At 38.2% G+C, this 22,632-nt stretch overlaps 1 protein-coding gene across 1 annotated transcript; it reads left to right on the top strand.

Annotated features, from left to right (window-relative positions):
• The first annotated feature begins 975 nt into the window (after nt 1-975).
• On the top strand, nt 976-18,584 carry rab24 (RAB24, member RAS oncogene family). The gene is made up of 9 exons (XM_038271965.1): nt 976-1,351; nt 3,098-3,292; nt 5,177-5,245; nt 6,424-6,502; nt 9,601-9,668; nt 9,870-9,969; nt 12,178-12,228; nt 14,546-14,605; nt 17,213-18,584. Exons 2-9 carry the CDS (start codon nt 3,176-3,178, stop codon nt 17,278-17,280), a joined length of 612 nt encoding a protein of 203 aa, XP_038127893.1. The 5' UTR covers nt 976-1,351; nt 3,098-3,175; the 3' UTR covers nt 17,281-18,584.
• The last annotated feature ends 4,048 nt before the right edge of the window (nt 18,585-22,632 follow it).

Raw genomic sequence — 22,632 nt, 5'->3', positions numbered from 1 at the left:
TTGGCTGCCTCTTGCCTGTCAGAACTGATGTTTTAATCTAATTAAGACAGTTTCTCTGTCTGGACATACAGTTTTAATCTTCATTCAGTATAAGACAAAGATTTGGGAATGGAATGAGAGCGGTGTCCTTCAGCTAAGAACGAAGTGTAATATTTTGATAAGGCTGGAGCCATGGATGTGTAATTATCTGCTAACGTGTATGATGTAAAATAAGATGATGTGGCAGACTAGAGATGTATAAAATGCCTTTTTAACTGTTCATCGGGGCCACTTCCTCAGAAGTGAGCACAGAGGTGAACAGCTGCCTTCTGTACATTCTAAGCAATTTCTCTGATCTGAGTAAGATTACAGTTTCTATCAGAATCTGTTATGTCTCCTGGTTATTTAATACATATAAGTTATGAAGTGTTATTTAAAGATTTTTCCCCGAGTGATCTCTTTTCAGGGAAAAGAACTGGAAAGATAGAGCACCAGGGTGCATACACAGAGCCTATCTTTAACATATATAAATTATATCTATCTATCTATATCTATACAAATATCTATATATAGATAGATAGGTAGGTAGATAGATAGCTATTTGTTTTATACAACTGGGTGTGTTTTTATCAAACATTATAGTTTCTTTGATACATTTTAAGTAATTTAACAAATGAAAAAGTTTCAACGGTTACTCTCTGATTTAATAGGCTCTATGCACAGCTCCACTACTTCCTGAATTTAATGCAGCTCCTTTGTTTCCTGTCTTTCATGGTTGGATGCACTGATTAATCCAGGTGTGTATGACCTAAGTAACTGGCCAGACACACCTGGATTAATCAGTTCGTCCAGTAATGAAAGACAGGAAACAAAGGAGCTGCCTTAAATTCAGGAAGTAGTGGAGCTGTGCATAGAGCCCATTGCAAAGAGGGAGCATTATACAGCCGAGCTTCCGGTGAATGTCCCCGGCAACTCGAGCACTTCCTGCTTTAGAAACCACCATATCCGCTCATTAGTTCCGACCTAAACAAACAAACAGCTCAGCGGGAGATCTTTCACCAGTTAAGAAAGAAACGTTACGCCCTTTAAATGAATATCTCTTCGAACCAATGCGTTGTCTTTTTTTCTGTTACGCTTCGGTCTGTGATTTCTGACTCTGCGCAACAACGGAGCTAATTTTTCCGCCCGTCCAACTCCAACCGTAGGATCTTCCACCCGCAGCCTGGACAGAGATGCGCAGCCAGCTGCTGGGCACCGTGTCAGCCGTGAAGTGGGTCTGGTAGGCGGGTGTTAGGAAGAGGTTTGGCTCCCCGCTGGAAGACGGACAGGGCCATTTGTGAAGGGGCGTTAGTGGAGGAAAGCTAAAACCCAGGTGAGTTATTACTCCTAACGTCTGGTAACAGGGGTTAGGTTAGCTCTGCTAGCTGACACCGGTAGCCTGCTAAGTTGTTATGTCAGGGTTCTCCTCTCCTGGTTGTTTTTGGCTGTGTCATGTTTGTCCCGCTGAACTCACAGGGAGATGTGTTTGAGGCAACAGGAAACAGGTTTTCTCAGTTTATATTGGAAATAATTTAGCTACTAGGATTTATTAAACACTTATTTTTTATGTTTTATCTCTGGTCTGAGACTCAGATACTTAGTTCAACTTAGGTTAGTGGGTTAGGCTGAAACTGAAATTAGGTATTTTTAATGGATTTCTCTAAATATCGCAGTTTATTCTATGCTTTTGTTAATCGGTCAGGATTTTTATTTACTCTGGAGGCATGATTAAGTGCAGTAAACTGTTAAAATTCTTCCACCCTTCAGTTTATTTCACCTTTCTCTATATTTAAAACTAACCAACATAAAAGTATCTACGAGCTAATTACTTATTTACGCTTTCAAAGTTTGAGATTTTTATTGGAAATCATGTTTTCTTATCTAAGTTGTGGTTAGAGAAGGCAATCTTACTCTTCTCTGAAATGACAAATGGTGTCTGGTATCATTTATTTTAATTAAATAGAGTTTAGTGTTATATGTTACTTTTCTGGCATATCAGATATATAAAAGATGTTATTGTTTGAAATCTATTAGATTGAATTGTAATCTAATTTTTTTTTTTTCTCAAATCAGTAGTCTCCTTTCACTTTCTGCTTCTATTATCTGGCCTTCTCTACCTCCTCTAAAAATAGCTCTCTAAAGTTTTGGCATAAACATAAGCAAACTTTGCTGATGCATTTTTCATGATGACTGTGCAAAGGCTGATTGGTAGGTTTTCTTTCAACGCGGCATTTTCACCATACAGTACATTGGCCTTGTCTGTAGTTAGTAATGGTTGGCTCTAAAGAAGAGGAGCAGCTACCTTTTGCTGCTCCACCAATCACTAAGATCTTATTTTTGAGCTAATGTGGAGTTAAATACAGAATTATGTTGCCACCAGTGCAGAGCTTGCTCCATTCTGGAAGCAAGTGAGAATTGGTAGATCTAAGTGATGAGAATACTTTGGAGGCTTGTTGCAGAGATGGCTGTAAAAGGAGCCACTACTTTACAGGACAACATTAAATTAGATTGAAATTCTACAGGAAGTCAAAGAAAAAAATAAAGAATATTTTTATTCCATGATGAAAAAGCTGTCCTTGAGTAAAAAAGGGTTAAACATTCTGACAAAATCAATGTCAGGTGTTTGTTGATATCAGAGGGGGTGTTTTTCTTTTATTTAGTCCTTCCCTAGAACTCCTATGAATCAAGAGCAGGTTCACAACGTCCAGCCATCCGCAAACAATATGTATATTTTCTAAGCTCTGTTATCAGAACCCCTACAACCAGGCAAAACTGATAGCAAAGGAGCTTTAAGATCAGAAGGTTGGAGCTGTGGAAATATAAAGCTGATTAAATCTGCAGGTATCTGCAATATGTTTTTAAAAAAACGTATTTTTTCAATGCATTTCCTGAATAGCAGCTTTTAAAACTGGAACTTTAATGTTCTGACTTTTACATCAGTAGTTACCTTAAAAAAATGGTAAAATGATACTATGAGATAAAGTAGATTAAAAAGTGTTGGATAGAATTCAGAAATCCATTTCAACATGTTAAAAACTCATGAGTTTGCCCGACTGTTTTGTTGTCTTCCTTTATGCAGCCCTCCAGCAGCCCGGTGACAACTTTATAAGATAACCCCCCCTCCCTTCCCTTCTATCCCATTTGCTGCCCCGCCACCATGAGCGCCATGCGCGTCGACGCCAAAGTGGTGATGCTGGGAAAGGAGAGCGTCGGCAAGACCAGTCTAGTGGAGAGATATGTTCACCATCGCTTCTTAGTCGGCCCCTACCAGAATGTGAGTGTCAGCTGCTCCGCTGCAATCTCCACATAAGATCTGTCGCTGACTGGATAAGAGGTCTTTTTTTTTTCTGTCTGGCCTGAAGCGGGTTCTTGGGTTGGTCACATCACTAAAAGCTCCAACAGAAAACCAATGCTGGGTCATAGTAGATTTAACCATAAGGGAAGCATCTGTGTTTGGATCACGGCATGAGGTTTCTTTTTTCATGCCTGCTCATTTCAGAGTGAGAGTGTTTGACCTTTGGCACATTTTGTTGTGCCAAAGGTCCCTATAAATGACTACTTGGCTCAAAGTAGCTGTTTTAGTTTGAAATCGGTTAAGTGGATCCTCTGTTTGAGGTTTTCATCAGATGCAAAGAAGAAAAATAAAGTTGTATTTTGCCTAATAATTGTCTGCACCATGTTGGGCAGCAACCTGATTTCAATCTAGTGGTGTTTTTCTTAACTTTACTTTTACAGGGATTTTTGAATTGCACCAAAGTTTTCCCAACTTATTCTAAAGTTGGGAAAAATTTGATGAAAGCTCCCTTTCATCACATATTTTGACCAGTGACCTTTGATTTAGTTTTTGAACATTTCAGTCCAGAAGATGTTAGCTCAGATATGATAAGTGTGTCACCGGTTGGCCAATATCCCTTCAGTACCGCCACAGCATGTTGATTTTAGAGAAAAAAAGTATCCATGAATATTACATTATTTTATTTATTTTGAGTTATTACGGCACTAGTGGCTCATTTTAAATTTTTTTTTACACTAAGCTGACAGGAAAGGGGGTATGAGAGAGGGGGAGAGGCATGTAGCAAAGGACCACAGGTTGGATTCGAACCCGGGTCGACCGCGTCGAGGACGAAGGCCTCTGTACATGGCTTATACACGCTAGCCCCTGCACCACCTGCATGCCCCAAAATGACATTATTTTAAAGTAATTATATCAAAAAACTACAGCCCCATTAACACTACCCATTTTAAACTATAAACGGTCAGAGCACCGTAACTGAGATAACCGTTGAGTGTAAATGGAATGCAACTGAACTGGACCGTGCCAGACACAACCGAGCCGTGTTAAATCTAGTACTAGTTCAACGGTAGGACTTGGAGCGGTTCAGTTTTGGCTCTGTTGTCTGAACCAGACCGTGTCATCTCCTATTTATAGTCAGCTGACTCATTTAGTGGGTTTTCCAGCGTGTCAGGCTTTGCAATTCACAGATCTCTTCAACAATAAATGGCATCAAAATGTTAAAATCCTGAATGTAATGGGAACCTCCGCTTTTGTTTGCATAATTTCTGCCTAATGACTTTAGTAACATTGAAAAAGAAGTATTTTAATGGCAAAAATAGAGGTCAGTTTAATTACTATAAACAGTCACTTGTTCTAATATGGTAGATAAAATCCAATGAGTACCGTTATAAGAAATCCATGAAAAACTCTTAGAGAAAGAAAGAAACAGTTTTGTCACAGCATAACTCTCAGAACATTAATGCCGATACAGGAACTTCATTTTTTACTTTTTAAATGAGCTTTTTAACATCCTTACACAGCTTATTAAGTTTTAACTTACATTATGTTTAACACAGTTTACTAAATTTTATGTAGTTTACAGCTGGTAACATATCACACATGGTAGCTAACATTAGAGGACTGGTTTTATTCTATGAACCAGTTACTCTCAGCTTTCAGACAGAGGTGGATCCTCCAGGCCAGATTTGACCTCATGATTTTTCCTTGTTTGCTGCAAATTAACATTTCTAGCCAACTTACTTAAAAATGGTAACAGGGATGATAAAAGGTTAATATCCTTCTAGTCTGTTGGAGTTCAGACTGAGAGCTCTAAGCTTCTCATTGTCTCATATTTAACTTTTTCTGTTCGCTCTGCCCTTACAGACGATCGGCGCTGCTTTTGTTGCCAAACCAATCCAAGTCGGAGACAAAGTGATTACCCTGGGAATATGGGTGAGTTGGTGACTCCCAGAGGGGGAAGGGGCTACTATGGTAGAAATGGACTGGATAAATGACCAATTTTAAGACCTTATTGAATTTAATATAGCAGTTAAAATGAATAAAGTTACACTTTAAAAGTGGTATTTTTGAGGTTTAGAGAAGATACTAGTTTATTTTATTGCTATATATTTTCTTGCAGTTGAATTTCTTTGTTTAGCTGTCAAAAAGATTGTTGAAGGAGGAAGGGAGGAAGCTTACTTTTAAATCATGGTGTGGCTTGCCAAGAACAGTTTGGGAACCTCTACTGTAGGAGACGCTGGTTGTTTTCCCTCTTTTTTTTTTATAGCTTTCAATCTAGAGATTGAGTTTGTTTTCAAACCAGCCGGTGTTTTCTCAACATGTAACACACAGCATGGCAAAAGAAAAAGCTGTAATCAATAGGATCCCTGGGCTTGTTTTTACTTGCAGCCTGTTGAAGCCAGGTTGTTCTAATCTTTTTTGCTTTTCCTTAGAAACACAGAAATAACACAACTTGAGCTGCCGGCTTGATACACATCTGGGTTACGTCGTGATTATGACATGTGGCTGTATGGTGACCATAAATGGGAAAGGAAAACACAGCTGTAGTGATCCGAATGTTAGACCTCTGTGGTATTTCTGTCTCTTAGTTACATTTCTGAATGAATATATATAAACTTGGTTTTCTTAAATTACAACCACAAAAATCAATGCATTAAATTGTGGGATTTTAATTCTCAGCCAGCTTTAGGCATCTACAGATGAAATGTCACTCAGTCAGACTGGGTGGAGAGAATCAGTTAAAAAGCCCTGCCACAGATGATCAATAGGACTAAGTTCTGAACTTTGACTACGCCGTCTAGCATTTAAATCTGTTTCTTTGTTTTTTTTTAATTATTAAACCATTGATAATTCTCCTTCCACTTCCTAAAGACGTTCTGCTTTGTGTTGGTCTGTAACAAAGCTAGATGAAATGGTTTTAATTATTAATGGGTAAATGAGAGTTCATACATAATAGGACGTAGCATCACCCTTAAGTTCAAGACAGTCACAGGATTGTTGGAAGCAAAGTTCAGCCGGTCATGAGACTGAGGGGAAGCAGAACAGACAATACATTTTAACACAACAGTGTATATAAGTTTGTCATGTCTTTCTTCTCGTCTTCTTCATAGGACACGGCCGGATCAGAGCGTTACGAGGCGATGAGCCGGATCTATTACAGAGGAGCTCGGGCCGCCGTGGTCTGCTACGGTAAATCCACACCGCCATCAGAAAGGATCTGCTCAGAGTTTCAGGATGCTTTCCAGTGAGGCCACTTCACGGCAAACAATTCTTACACATGAGATGTTGGAAAGGCTGTGAGTCGGTTGGCCTTTTTCTGAACTGTGGAGCTTCTGTTTGCTGTTATCTCAGAGAGAACAAATGTAAACACAAACTGAGTCCTAGACACACAAACCTGACTGTATAACTCCTCAATGCAAATCAGGTTATGAATGTGAGCACAGTTAGAGTAAAAAATATGACAAAGATCCTCTAAAACCCAGCACTATTATCAGCAGTTATATGTAAATGAGAAGGTATCCTGCTGGAGGAAATATTGGCTCTAAAATAGTTAATTAATAAGTTTGTTATTCTAGGTGCTTGGACTGAAGGAGCAACTTAAAAACTAAAGAATTTAATTTCCTTCTTGCACAGTTTTTTTCTGCATTATTAACATATTATTTGTTATTTAAAACCCTAATTATTTCTTTAAAGGTCTAGAGATGTTTTTACTAGTCCTTAACATTAACACTTGTTTCATAATTATTGGCAGCTTGAGAAATTAACTTCAAATGAATAAAAAAATTTTTTGTCAAACTAAACCTTTAAAGTTAGAGCTTTATAGTTTTTAACTAGTGCTATTTACTTCCTGTTTTCTGGGGTATAAATACAAAGTGACAACCAAGGAAGCCCAGTTTATTTCACCGTTAATGTTTACAGACTCTAGTAGGAAATTTGCTGAAGGACAACCCGCTGAGCGACAGGACTAAGTCATACTCCAAACTTTTTTCATTTAAAATGCATTTCATTTGCATTTTAAATGGAAAAAAAGGTCATTTTGCATGACAATACCAATCTAGGGATTTTGTAAAACAAACAAACAAAAAATCTAAATATGAGATTTTTTACCAATATAGCTCTGGGAACAGATGTCCTAGAAGTAGATGATAGCCCAACATATTTACTTTCACATGCAGGCCATTATGACTGTTGCCATCAGGTTCCGCTTGATACTTGTATATTAAACTTTATTGAAAAATATTTAGGGAGTAAAATCGTTTACAACGTGGACAGAAAGGGAGGTGAGAAACAAGATGGGCTACGAGTTAAGGGAGAGAGAGAAAGAGAGATAGAGACAGGAAAGAGTATGAAAAGATAGAAAATAAAACAAAATGGCAATAAAAGACAATATAGAAGAGATACAATAACTCCTAGAAGTCTGTGGCCACACCTGTATGAGACGAGAGGAACAGAACATAGCAGAAAAAAGAAAGTAAACATCAGAAAAAAAGCTTTAAGAGCAGCTTGTATTCCTTAGATATCTATCTGTGTGGAAGGCAAACCTATGGTAATTACACAATATTCAGGCTGGTATATATATCTGTAGCTTAATTTTTAGTATTGGTGTTTAACTGTGAAAACCTGGATCCAAACTCCTGTGGTATGTATGGGCATGTTAGCATACAAATGATTGACAAAGCTCCTTCAGATGGAAAGTATGCTTAATAGCAGTTGTGAGCCGCCCCAGAATCGCCCTACCAATAAAGAGGCAAAGCAAGCCCTAGATATCCAAAGGCTCCCCAAATCTCTGGTACAGAAGAAGGGCAGACATGTGGATGGCCACACCCAAAAGAGAAGGGCAGACATGTGGATGGCCACACCCAAAAGAGAAGGGCAGACATCTGGATGGCCACACCCAAAAGAGAAGGGCAGACATGTGGATGGCCACACCCAAAAGAGAAGGGCAGACATGTGGATGGCCACACCCAAAAGAGAAGGGCAGACATGTGGATGGCCACACCCAAAAGAGAAGGGCAGACATCTGGATGGCCACACCCAAAAGAGAAGGGCAGACATGTGGATGGCCACACCCAAAAGAGAAGGGCAGACATCTGGATGGCCACACCCAAAAGAGAAGGGCAGACATGTGGATGGCCACACCCAAAAGAGAAGGGCAGACATGTGGATGGCCACACCCAAAAGAGAAGGGCAGACATGTGGATGGCCACACCCAAAAGAGAAGGGCAGACATCTGGATGGCCACACCCAAAAGAGAAGGGCAGACATGTGGATGGCCACACCCAAAAGAGAAGGGCAGACCAGAACACCCAGAGCCTGTGCCCCGAGGGCAGAAACCCCAAAGGGGCCCAGTCCCTGAGGGGCCTGACCCCAGAGGCCATAGTGCCGGGGTCCCACGGGCCAAGGAATGAAAATATGAGATTTTTAGCCCACTTCATAAGAGCACGGCAGCAAAATTACGTTGCGTGTTGCGTAAAAAAGGGTTGCAGTTAAATATTATCATGCAGTATGTGAGAACAGAAATTTTATAAAAATCTAAATTTGAATTAATTCTTTTTTGACAGATTATTATTATTATTTTTTTTTACAGAAAAAAGACATTAAACTGCAGGTTCCTGATTTAAAGATAGGAATCTGTGTCTCTGCAGAGGCATGACAGAAATCAAATCAGAAGAACCATATTATTGAAATCAAAGGAGGTTTGATCTCGGAGTAAATGACAGCTGCAGAGAGGAAGATTTTCACGTCAATGCTGGACAACTGAAAAAATAAGGAACTTCTAATGAAAGTCTTTGGATTATATAAAACTTTATTAGTGTTTTCTGCTAACATCGCTGCCTCTGTTTGAACGGAACCATTCAAACAGTTTGACATTAACCCTGAAAAAAGTCAGGGCTAATCTGAAAGCTTTTCTCTTAGAATGGGAATATTTTATGGGTGAAAATGGGAAAGAAAAATAGCTCTGTTGGAATCATAATGAAATATGTGAAGAGCTTTAAAATCCAGGTCCATGACTGAAGGTCCCTGCGATGGAAAAGGGTTTTTTTTGTGTTTCCGCAATAGCCTTTGGAATTTCCCTGATGAATAATCACACTGCTGTCCTTTCTTATTTTTACATCTGATCCTCTTCTTCCTTTAATTTCCTTCTTTTCCTGTGGTTGCCTTTCTTCTATTTATTTAAACAAGAATATTTAAAGAATGTTTTTTTCTATATTGAAGAATGCATTGAGACAAGCTGATCCCCTCAGGCTGATAAATGCTTGTTGTCTGTTTGACTTCTGGCCTTGTAGATCTGACTGACAGCAGCAGCTTCCAGAGAGCTAAGTTCTGGGTGAAAGAGCTGCAGAACTGCGAGGAGGTAAGAAACGTTCAGGGAAAAAGCAAAAAACTGCCAATAAGGATAGTTTTCTGTTAAAGCTGGAAAAAATTAATTATCTCACAGTGATGCTTCCTTTTGAGAACTAGGGCAGGACACCATCAAAACATACTAGTGTTTACATTTTCTGCCCTTTGCTTTATGAGTAATTTCTCTCTGTTTGGTTTGCATGGTGTCCTGCAGCACTGTAAGATCTACCTGTGTGGCACTAAGAGCGACATGATCGAAGGAGACAGGAGCCTGCGTCAGATTGACTACCACGATGCTCAGGACTTTGCTGAAGGTGATCTGTGGACGTGAAGATGTTGTTTTCTTTTTTTTTCTTTTTTACCAAGTCGTTCTTCAAATCAGTCAGTCTGTTGCGCTGAGAGGTGTGGTGTCGAAGGAAAAATTCAGCTAAGTTGGTTGAAGCAAAAACAAAAGGTCATTTATTAAAGGAATAGTACACCCAAAACATGATTAGCCTTCATTTTCTACTCACCCCCATGCTGAACAACACTCTGGAGTACTTTTTTGATATCTCAAATGCATCTGGAGATCTGGGAGGCTTCTTGCTGTCTGCTGACATTCAAATAATGGAGGTCCATGGCGCCCGAGGCAGAAAGGTCCATAAAAGTCCACAAAAAACGTGTCAATATTCCTCCATACTGCTCGTCCAATGTATTCCAAGTGTCCTGAGTGGGTAGCGTCCATAATTTACTCGAAACGAAGTCATTTAGAATGTTTTTAGAGCCTAAACAGTAGTGTATAGGATTTCCTAAAAGCGCGTTCACGGGTCTACAGAAACCGCGGCAGACCAAACCAGACGAAAGTGGACTTCAGTGTTGGAGGACTTCAGTGTTGAGGAAGAGCATGAGTTCTTTGCCGAGCTGAATGCGCACTTTCATCTGGTTTGGTCTGCCGCGGTTTCCGTAGACTCGTGAACGCGCTTTTAGGAAATCCTATACACTACTGTTCATGCTCTAAAAACATTCTAAATGACTTCGTTTCGAGTAAATTCTGGATGCTACCCACTCAGGACACTTGGAATACATTGGACGAGCAGTATGGAGGAATATTGACACGTTTTTTGTGGACTTTTATGGACCTTTCTGCCTTGGGCGCTGGGCACCTCCATTATTTGAATGTCAGCAGACAGCAAGAAGCCTCCCAGATCTCCAGATGCATTTGAGATATCAAAAAAGTACTCCAGAGTGTTGTTCAGCATGGGGGTGAGTAGAAAATGAAGGCTAATCATGTTTTGGGTGTACTATTCCTTTAAGTCTCTTCCATCAGAGCATGGTTATACTTAAAACAAAATGGCAGCTTTCCCATCAGACCCTTACTACTGTACAGCCATCAGTCCACCTATATACTGTTATCCCCGCCTTCTCAATTTATCCTCAGCCAATCAAAGTTCAGCCATCATGGCTCCCTCTGTAAGAGAGCTGGGTTTGAGGCGGGCCTCCTCCTTAGTAAGGTTCTAAGATGGCTTCTAAAAAGGAAACACCCACAAAGGTAACAAACAATTCAAAAAACAAAAGGATCATATACACACACATTCTAGAACCCAAACATTACAGAAAATCTTATTGCTTCTTAACACAGTCTATATTAAAGGTATAGTGAAGGATTTTTTCCCCCAGGTGGATCATCAAAATAAGTAGTTCTCATAATTGTTAATCATTCTAATATGTTCACGTAAGGCCGTCCAACGTGCTCATCCCCCGTTAGCTATCTTTTTCTGCACATGCGCACTTTCAGGCGTATGTCTGTGGTGAGTTACTGTTTCAGACAGTTATTTGAAGCCGCCTTTCTCCCCACGGTTCTTTGAAAATGGCAGAGGTTTGTAAGAGAAAAAGTGTCTAGGAAGTGTATGAGAAATAAAGAAAGGCCTCAGAAGAGAGAAACAAGACCAGAGTGTTTTTGGGAGATTCTTTGACGTGATGGCGTACACTGAGAGCACAGGTCGGGCTTCTGATGCCTCGGTTGTAAAGTTTGTTCTTGACAGGTAAAGTTGGCATGCTATTTGGAGAAATCCATTTCACATCACTGCTAGTATAACGAGGAGAAATGGGCTTGTGCATGATCTCGCACGCGTTTAATAGGCCTTCCCTCTCTGGAATAGGTACAGGGTTGTGTATGTGAATTTTATTCTTTTTTTTTTTTTTTTGTGGATAGGCCAGGTCTAAAAATTTAGCAAAAATCCTCCGCTATACCTTTTAACTTTTTAAAGTGAATACTTTAGATATGAACTAAAAGAGGACAGATAGTGGTGGAAATTTTATTCTGGAAAAGGTTAGAAAAAAATGTGAAAACCTTGACTCCACATCTGCATTTAGATTTTTTTATGATGAGTTTTAAGTCAATGATGGTTTAATATGAAGATATTTTGGAAAAAAGCTTTAATTCTGCTGCCACCAGTTCTGTCACTTTAAGAAATTTTTGTGGGAAATTTGATCTAAGTGATGACGGCCATTAATAGATGAATTATTTCTGTTTATGTTCACAGAGATCGGAGCACAATATTTTGAAACCTCTAGCAAGACAGGAAAAAATGTTGGTAAGTTATGCTTTCATCTGAATCCTCTCCCTGAGCTCTGCTGTCCCATATGAGGAATTTTATTGGCTGACGAAAATAACTAGAATACAATTAATTCAATCAGATTCACTTAAACGATAATGTTTTTTTCTGAACTAACAGAAAATCAACACTGAAAGAGATTTTTCTTCTTTTTTAGCATCATATGGTAATAAACATTCACTAATGTAAATTTCAGCGACAGCCTCTGAAATTCTGTTGTTCAGTTGTTATGGCAGCAGCTGTAAAAATAAGTTTTGAGTTGAAACAGAAAGAGCTTTTCCCTATTTTGAAAGAGTCAGAGATGGGAAACGGAAGTATGAGGCAAGATTTTTGAAGACATCAGCTGTGGGTCACGGTGGGGTTTACTCACAGCCTTTATGTTTAGGTCATAACTTTAAAGGTGTGATGTTTGCTTTGAAAATAGCCTCAAGTGTCTGAAGGCTAAAGTGCTCCTCTCAGTTGACAGGCTTGGTAAAAGCTGTATTACAAATAGATATATGGACTTTATTCTGGACTCATGGTTCAATAAAAATATAAGATAAAAATAAATCAATGCAGGTAGAAAAGTACAATACACATACAAGTTACAATTAGATAGGAGATTTAAGGAGACAGGAATACCAGTGTCTCCACAGCTTAGACTGCTATCGGATTGCGCTCTGTGGGCCGGATTTATCAAGATCCAATTTTGCGTGCAGTAATTTGCGCTCGCAAACTGGAATTTTGCGCGAGGGACTGAACCATGGTTTGCGGGTAATTTAACAAGAGCGATTGCGTAACTGGTGGCAGGTGCAAAACTGTTGGAGACGCCCTATTTAAATAATGGTTTTGCGTGTTTTGTGGTTTGCGGCAAAGTAGTTTGTAGTTTGTGCAAACTAGTGCATTAAGAAATTTTAATCTTACAGTGACACCCCCACCCCCTCCAAAAAAAAATAAATATATATATATATATATAAACTTTGGCAACCTTTATTCCCTAAGGTGGTATGTGGCTGAATTTCTACTTCACTGCAGTAAAAAAAAACAAAAAAAACCAAAAAAAAAACAGGTGTTTTGTATTGGCCTGTAGAAAAATGCACATACCAAATGGCTCATACCCACAGCATTTGGCAGGTTGCTCCACAGGCGCAGGGGGAGAACCCCGACCCCGTCGGACAGCACTTCTGAAAAAACGAGATTGGGAGATCCCAGCTCTCGCTGCAACCGTACGCTGGAATGACCCAGATGCAAAAAAGTGCAATGTTGCAAGGAGTTTTGTGATATCTGGTATTGCGTATCATTACAGGCCACCTGTAGCCTTTGCAGGCTGGATTTTTTTTTTTATATGTAGCCCACAGGTGAGCAGTGTACAGAGAGGTACGATATGCAATAAATAGTTAAATTTTTACTACATCAGTCTGTGCACCAAAGCTATGAGCCAGGGTATTAGCTTGAGCATACAACATTCTACATTGTCTACAGATATTATGATTATGACAGATTTTTACACTTTTTTTTCATGTCTGGATTAGTTTGGGGAAAAGGGAAACTGTTTAAAACATTTCCAGACTTCAGGTTTCTGTGATCTACAGTACAAAACCAGATTTTCTCAAGAAAAAAATCTTTTAATTTAATTTGTATATGGTTAATTTTATTCTGTTTTATTCTTAGTGACGGAACTAATAAAAATTTTAATGAATTTTGAATTTTCTTTTTAAAAGGAAGAGTATAACCAAGCTGTCTTTGGCATTTAGGCTTTCATGTTTTGATTTTCACAAACAATATACCAGCCTGTGTCTTTATTCCAGTTCAGGACTTTCTTAAACTTCTATAGAAGTGAAAGAAAAGTCGGTAACCTTTTCAGCTCAGCTGGATCAGAACCAACCACAGGAGGGTTTAGGTTCAGGATTTGTTGAACATTCAGATCATAGAACCCGACTTGGAGAATTTTTTTTTCTCAAATGTTCTAGAGCAGGCATCCCCAAACTCAGTCCTCAAAGCCCCCTGTCCTGCAGGTTTTAGAGGTTTCCTTGCTCCAGCACAGCTGATTTTAATTGAAAGCTGATTAACAGGCTTTTGGTCTACTTCAATCATTATAACCAGCTGTGCTAAAGCAGAGAAACCTCTAAAACCTGCAGGACAGGGGGCCTTGAGGACCGAGTTTGGGAATGCCTGTTCTAGAGCATCTTTTAAATACAAACGCTAAACATTATGGAAAAGACAAACCAATAGGAACTCAGAGTTTATGACCTTCTTCTAGCAGGCCATGATGTCTGAACCAGCAGAAGGTGACAAGCTTTACTCTCCTGTTTTCTAGATGAGCTGTTCCAGAAAGTAGCTGAGGATTACAACAGCTCCGCTTTCCAGTTTATGACAGGTGAGACTTTTCCTCCTTGCTCTTAATGGTTGGGGCTGTGTTAAAGTGTTGGAGTTTTAAAAGATGCATCAACAAAAGAATAGAAAAGCACACATTGAGATATTATTGTTGGTTTGGTTTTTGTAAAGTCCTGACTTTCTAAAATCCAGATTACATTTTTTAGACTTTATTAGTAATAGATTTGGTTCAGTTAAAATATGTAACATAGGTATTTAAAAATCACTACAAAGGGGTTTTGCTTTATACAGAAATTGCTATTTTGAGCTTAATCAGACATCTCTGTGGTCAATCTAGAACCTTCTGCTCACTATAAGATATGTGAAGGATTCCTAGAGGTTCCCTGACATTTCGGGGCAGAACCTGCTTCATGAGATGATTGTTTATTGTGGAAGCATATTTAGGTCCTGATAGAAAGGGGCAGATTTTAATTTTTTTTTATTATTATTTTATTTCACTGTTATTCCTTGTTTCTAAGTTGCCTATATTCTACAAGTGCATCTAAAAGGCTTTAGTAAAATCGTTTCCCTCTGGTATTCAGCAGGTAGCTGGTGAAGAGTGGAGTGTGTATGACGTAATCCGCGTACGCCGGCAACCATTCATTCATCCTGTTTGCTGGACTGCTGCTAGTTTTACTCACATGCCTGGAAGATTTCTAGTGCTACTACCACAGATGATCTCACTCTCGAAATAGAATTGAACGATTCAAATTAGCTCGCCGAATTAATAGAAGGGGTAGAGCGTAGCCGGCTGTGGCCTGGGCTGCCTGTCACAACTCCAGTCCGGCGTGCGGATGACGTCATACACACTCTGCTTTGTTTAAAAAATATATAAATATTAAAAATATAACCGCGGATGTCTGGGGGACAGTGATTCGCCTACATCTTATGAATGCTGGTGTACCATAAAGAATACATTATGAACAGTTTAGTTTGTGCCTTCAAGTCGTAGCCCTTAGGAAGACGTTACTTGGATATAACCTAACAGAATATCTTCAGAACAGCTCCAAATGACACAAAACTAATTTGGGTGAGTAGAACATAATGTAAAATCAGGGGCCCAATGTAAAAATAATAGTGTTCCCCTTTAATATTCAACCGATAGTGCCTTTACATAGGGATAACATGGGATTTACTTGAATTATTTCCGTTCGCTAAACCAGGGGTTGGCAAACCAAACTGCTCAAAGAGCCATATTGGACCAAAAAAGAAAATTATAATAATAAATCTATCTGGAGCCGCAAAAATGTAAAAGTCTTATGTAAGCCTCGTATGGCAACACGGGCTCTAGGTGTATTATCCCACTATAGGAAAGGACTATGTGGGCTTAAATATATAATAAGCATTCATGGTTAAATGTTTATCCTGGAGCAAAATGTTAGCAGCATGAGGTGAGGGAGGAGCAGTGAACGCTCTCACCGTGCTCTGCTTCACCGCCCGGTTTAGGTTTTGTTGCATTAATTAAATTATAGAAACATGATAAAGGAATCTTTCTATGGTGGACGTGTTTCTGTTGGGAGGAGCTGATTGAGTCATGAGGAACCCAGCAGGAACTGACATCCATCAGAGCAGAGCTCTCTAACCCTGAAATCCCACATCCTCCGTCACCATCTTTCCTTGGTGTGATTTTTATTTTTAGGATTTGGGGAAAAAATGGCTTAAAGTTCACATACCTGCATCAGATCGCTACCTGTTTGATCTGTGGATGGTTTTCCATCCTTGCAACAAAACTAGCAGCAGTAGTGGAGTTTGGTGATGCAATCCACTTCAAATCCACTTCTTAAATCTATCTTTGCGCTTCTCTAATTTATCCAGAAGTTCTGCAATCGCACTTTGTCTCCCCCTTCCAACTTAGTGGTCAGCTGATTATTTAGCCTTCCCTGGAAATGCCTTTCCAAATTTTTCTTTTTTGACAACCTCTCATTACAAAGCGAACATGCAGGCAATCCTTCTGCATTGATAATGAAAGCAAATGATTCGGTCCATTCTTTGAATCCTCTTTTCTCATCGGCTATCTTCCTTTTGTTCCCTTTGGGATCCATGGTCTGAGACACACCTGCAGCTTTGTTTGCCTGGCACCAAGTTATGACCAATGATCTCTATGGCTATGACGCAAATTATTGTTTAAATTTATTTATTAAACAAATGTTTACAGCATTGGAAACGATTTTCATAAAGTTTTGAAAAAGTTCCAGGGAGCCACAAAGGGGAAGCTAAAGAGCAGCATTCGGCTCCGGAGCCACGAGTTGTAGACCCCTGAGCTAAAGGAAGAAGTGAAAATGTGTCCTCGTCCATATCGGTGCTCAAACTGATGGTCATATAGACCCTATTATGTATCGAGTAAAATCTTGTGTATTGTGATCAGACTCGGCCAGCTTTCACATTGTACACTTAGAGGCTGTCTGTTGGGACACATTAAAATCAGCTGTATTAGAAAAATAAAAAAGTTCCTGGAGATTAGCTTTAATGGCTTTGAAGGTCTTAGCTGGTTTGCTCCCTGAACAGGAAGGATTTTGGAGTTCCTATCGCTGTGGTTAAGGACGTCGTTAAAGTATCTAAAAAGAGTGACCAGAGAATTTAGCACCAACATTACTTCTCTTTGTTTTTCCAGAGGAAACGGGCGTGGACTTGGGTCAGAAGAAGGACTCGTATTTTTACAGCTGCTGCCATAACAACTGATCCGAAAATCAAGAAGGGAAAAGAGAAGAGCCACCTTCCCCCCCGGACCTGGATGTGCTGGAAGGCCCCAGCAAACCACACAAAGAGAAACCAAACTCTGCTATCTGTACCTTAATAACATGTTTATTTCTTTTGTGCCAAAAAGAGCTGGGGAAACCGATCTGCTGCTCTGAAACTGATACCAAGCGTTACATGTCTAAAGACTTCTCAGTGCTGTTAAATCCAACGGTCCCTTCTGGATAGCTGCTGTTTACAACAATCGGAAACTTTCACTGAAAGGATTGAAGCGACGAAGCTGCCCAACCTGGACTGAAGGAGGCAAAAACCGAGGAAAGAAGTTTACTGTTAGGGGGGTTACAACCAAGTTTTATTTAATACTTTTGTTAAAGATTAAGCTGATCACACATTCAGTGTCATAAACCTACAAAATACACTAAAATGGATAAGATGAAAAAATGCTGAGGCCCTTATATCCCATAGTAAAAGAAGAGGCTTTGTGTTTACATTCAGCAGCCTCACATTGTCTGCGTTTAGCACATTTTCTACATGACAGCCATGGATGTACGTTGAAATGACATCTTCAGGCAAAGTAAACGTTTGTTTTTCAGCTTCTTCTGTCTGTTAGGAAGAACATCTTATAGCAAGATGGTGATTAGACCGAAAGAGGACAAAATTCTACAAAGGTTATTTTACATCAACACAGGAGCAAAAAACACTAATGCACGTTTTGATTGTGTGACACAGCAAAGAGTTATTTAGCTCCATGTAATGGGGAACTATCGGACGTATTAACTATTGCACTGTTAGAGAAATAAGCTGGTTTTAGGGGCCGATGACGGAGAGCTAATTCCTGCATACCAATTATATTGCATGACTTATCCTGCCTGAATGAAACCTGAGTAAAGGTGACTTCTTTAACGTCTTTGAAAACAATCAGTAGAGGCTGAAATCTGATAGGTTTAAAAAAAAAAACATTTAAATTCACAGAGACTATGGAAGTTTTGCTATGGTGAACTGACATACCACAGATTTTCTCAAAAAGGAAACAAAGAAACGAAGCGCCTCCTGTGGGAAATGAAATGTACAGACTGTCTTTGCTCATTGTACTGGGATTATTACCTGGAGCTGAGTTTGATTTGCTAATTTATTGCCTTTTAAGTAGTGCTGCAAACTGAATGTTTGTTCATGTTTTGGTGTTTCATGAAATTTTGATGCATAATATTTTTATTAAAGGCTGTTAAAATTGTCCAGACAAATTCTTTCAAATAAAAAAAAAGCTTCTTCAGTGAATGTTTTAAAAGACAGAGTTATAGTTTCAATTATTATTTCTTGACCTCATCCACTTTATAAATACTAAAAAAAATTGAAGGAAATCATAAAACATACTGGAAAGACTGTACCTGACCAGGGTTTCTAAAGACTGCTCTCTATATTAGTTAACTGTTAAAATCAAAGCCAATGGATCACAGATTAATGAAATAGTTGTAAAGCAATGGTCCATGTTTCTTTTTAAGATGCTGTTTAGCTGACTTCCTATAGCTGTGATGTTATAATTCACAGAGGGTAAAATAAAATAGAAAATTTGTTCGGTTTTAGACGCGTTTCATTTATGTCCATTTTTTTGTAAAAGAAAATAGGTTGAATATTGCTGAATCCGGCTTTTCTCTATTCTGTAGCAATTATGCTAGAAAAAGCAGCTATAGTTGTTATTTTAATATTTATGAGAACAATCTATACACTATCCTGCTTTTAAAATCTGCCTGTTATATTTTTCAGCTCTTTTTGGTTATTAAAAAGGATCATAAAAACTTGGGCTTTATAATGTACATTTAAATTTCCTATATAGGGTTGATGGAAGTATAAGGATTTATACAGACTATTTTGAAATTGTAAAAAAAAATATTCATCCAATGCAGTTTCACAAACACTGTTTTTTTTTAACCCATTAATCCTTGTGAATTATTAAGATTAAGGGATTTTAGTGTTAATTTGGGTCAATGTATTGTTCATGGTTATGTGGTATGACAAAGTTTTTTTTTAATATATATAGTAAAACATTTTTGGTACACTATAATTTAAAGTATTAAAATCCCATTTTATTCTACAATGTCATGATCCCAATCTTAAATATGATTTACTAGGTTACTTTCTCTGTGAGTTGTCTAAAACAATTTAAAATCTATTTCCAATACTATTACCTAAACCTTGCATATCAGCAAGTATAATATCAGCAATCAAAATGAGATCCTCTATAATTTGATTTAAGGTGTTGCTATTTTTTCACACCACAAGATGAGCGGTAGTTTCAAATTACAAAAGACATGATTCTCTTTAAAACTTTTCTATTAACAATTTATTAATTTCTTTTTTATAATTCTAACATTTTATCAAAGTAAATTAAGAAGCATAACCAACTTCCATAAAAAAAAAAAAAAAAATTAACTATTCAATTGTAAGTTTTTATGTTGTACATTCTAATGTTCTTAGAAGGGATTATGATTATATTATTTATCTCTTTTAGTGTAAGATTGAAAGAAGAGGAAGAAATAATTGAACTTTATTGATCTCACATTGGCGAAATTTACCTCTGCATTTAACCAATCCCCTTGGGGAGCAGTGGGCTGCCTTTGTGCGGTGCCCAGGGAGCAGTGTGGGGTTAAGGGTCCTGCTCAGAGAGCCAGAGTGGCGGTCTGTGGGAGTGGGGCTAAAACCTCAGGATTCCAAGCTCTATGCCCTAACCACTAGGCCACCACTCCCCTAGTAAGAAGATTGAATGACCGTGCAGGAAAACAGGAATGATTATGACAAGAACAGCTGAATAGAGGAGCGAAAAAAATCTACTTAGAAAACTAAAGCAGAGAACAGACAGAAGTCAGAAGAGAGTCAAAAGAAAAGAACCTCATTAACCAGCGAGGCACACCTGGTTTTATCAGCCTGTCCAGTAATTAAAGAATGGAAACCAAATAGCTGCTGAAGTTCAAGGAAGTAGTGGAGCTGTGAACAGAGCCCATTAGTGGGAGAAATTAATCTGCTTCTCTGAGATGCACAGGTCAATTAACAATAATAAACATACATCATCCTTTACCTGTAAGCTTTGACCAATTCTTGTTCATGATCCATCTTGATCCAGAAAAATTCTCACAAGTATATAGATGTGAACAGTACAGAAGAGGATTAGGGCCACTAAAAAAAAAAAAGTTAACTGATTTTTAAATATTATTTCAGTTTAATATGGGAAAATAGTCAGAATTCTGACTTTAATCTCAGAATTCTGACTTTTTTTCTCAGAATTCTAACTTTAATCTCAGAATTTTGGATCTTAATGTAGATGAGCACCATGAAGGAAGAGGTGGGAGCATCCAGGTTCACTGACAAAGATGTGAATTGTTTCATTAATGGAAGAGCAGAAGGTCATTTAAACAAGAGAGCAAATTTAGTCTCTAAAACAGACATGGCTACGGCTTGATGCTAACATGTTTGTTAGCTGTCATAATTCAGTTAGAATTCTAAGAAAAAAGTTAGTATTCTGAGATTAAAGTCAGAATTCTGAGAAAAAAGTCAGAATTCTGAGATTAAAATAAGAATTCTGAGAAAAAGGTCACGGTTCAGAGATTACAGTCAGACTTCTGAGGAAAAAAAGTCAGAATTCTGAGATTAAAGTCACAATTCTGAGAAAAAGGATAGATAGCCATAGGCTTAGGCTAAATGTTGGATAAATATTTGTATTTACTTTTCTGTTTTTTCTTTTCCTCATGTTACTCTCCCCTTAGGGGGCGGCAGAGCTCTGTAGGCCCCACAAAATTGGAAAGCCCAGGTAACCACCCAGGACCCCTCTACTCTCACCTCCACCTTTTTCCCCCAACCCACAGACACAGTTCTAGTTTTCTATTAATCATGCTATAAATTTATTGATTTTATTAATCGTAGGAAATATTACACAGTGTGGAGAAGCTCTCCAGGCTTTTACACGTGGTTTTTGTTGTTTGAATACTAATAAATATGTAAAAACAAAACAATTACTGTCTTGATTTCCTAAATTAAATCTTAATGATATGTATTTCTTTTTATGTACGAGATGGAAATGTTAACAAATTTGATTTCAGAAATATGACCTTAGCCAATGCTAGCTTACAAATAATGACCAGAAGGACGTTTGAAAAGCTTTTTATGTTCTTTACAATTTTCTTGCCTCTCAGTTATGCTATTGTTTTAAAATAATAACACAACTAATCAAAAAAAAATTGGATATTTAGTTTCACCTGTTTTTTTTTTTTTTTTTCTACCATTATTATGATAAAAATAGAAACTAGAAAGAAAAAATAAGTAATGGAGTAAAGTATAGATACCAAAAAGGGTACTTTAGTACAGTAACAAAGTATTTGTAGTTCGTTACTTGACACCTCTGTAGAATAGCAACAACATATACATTTGGGCCAGTATCAAAATATCCATTATTTATTGTGCAATTACTACCGATAACCAATATTTTTACTCTATTAATGACCACTCTGGTATTGATTTTCTGCTTTAACTGTCCCGCTATTCTAGGTGGGGTTATTCCTGGATATACTGGGAATAACCCCACCAGACTTTCTACCTACACTATAAAGCTAATGCTTAATTTATACATTTGAAAGTTTCACTTATAGTGAATGTAAATTAGAATCAAGATTGTAAATCTGTTGTGTCAAGCTTCCTATCCAATATATATTTAAAAAAAAATAATGGATGTATTGCTGAATAATACATTTCAATAAAATTTGTTGGTATTCCAGTTATTACAACCTTTACATACAGTTTTAGGTTTTTAAGTGTATATCTGAAAAAGAAAAACAGACCCCAGACCAAAGAATTTCATTTAATAACTTTCTTTTTTATAGGTTTCTGTAGCCGATAGTTTTTACATGTCAGTTTGTTGAGCTCTAACAGGTCAAATTTACACTGGAATGACACATAGCTTGTTGGGCAACAGTAAAAAGGCCTTTTTTAAGGAGATGTGACTCACAGATGCAATACCTTCCTTTAAAAATATCTCAGACAAAATACACTCTAAGGCATTGGCAGTTGATACACAAACACTATTAAGCTAGAAGACGGAGCAAACTGGTGGCAGGAGCACAAGTAGGAGTGAATTCAAACTCCTCACTTTTAATTCAACTTCTAGCTTCCACATTAGCGGAAATCCAAGACCAAGGAGAAGGAAGCACCGACACCTCAGCTCTTCCTCATCACCATTTGTGCGTCACAGAACAGCATTAAAATCAAAGCACCACGTACACATTTCCTACACCTCTGCTTCCAGTCCAGCCACATACAATGCCTCGTAAAAGCATTCACAATCCTGCAGCTCTT

The sequence above is a fragment of the Cyprinodon tularosa genome, unplaced genomic scaffold (assembly GCF_016077235.1).
Source record: "Cyprinodon tularosa strain WSP-4 unplaced genomic scaffold, ASM1607723v1 ctg812, whole genome shotgun sequence".
NCBI lineage: Eukaryota > Metazoa > Chordata > Actinopteri > Cyprinodontiformes > Cyprinodontidae > Cyprinodon > Cyprinodon tularosa.
The sequence above is the reverse complement of the archived record's forward strand: the minus strand, read 5'-3'. Positions and strand labels throughout refer to the sequence as shown.

Coding starts and splice junctions, on each gene's coding strand:
- rab24 (XM_038271965.1), top strand. CDS start 3,176: ATGAGCGCCATGCGCGTCGACGCCAAAGTGGTGATGCTGGGAAAGGAG. Junction 5,246..6,423: donor TGATTACCCTGGGAATATGG/GTGAGTTGGTGA, acceptor TCTTCTTCATAG/GACACGGCCGGATCAGAGCG. Junction 9,669..9,869: donor AGCTGCAGAACTGCGAGGAG/GTAAGAAACGTT, acceptor GGTGTCCTGCAG/CACTGTAAGATCTACCTGTG.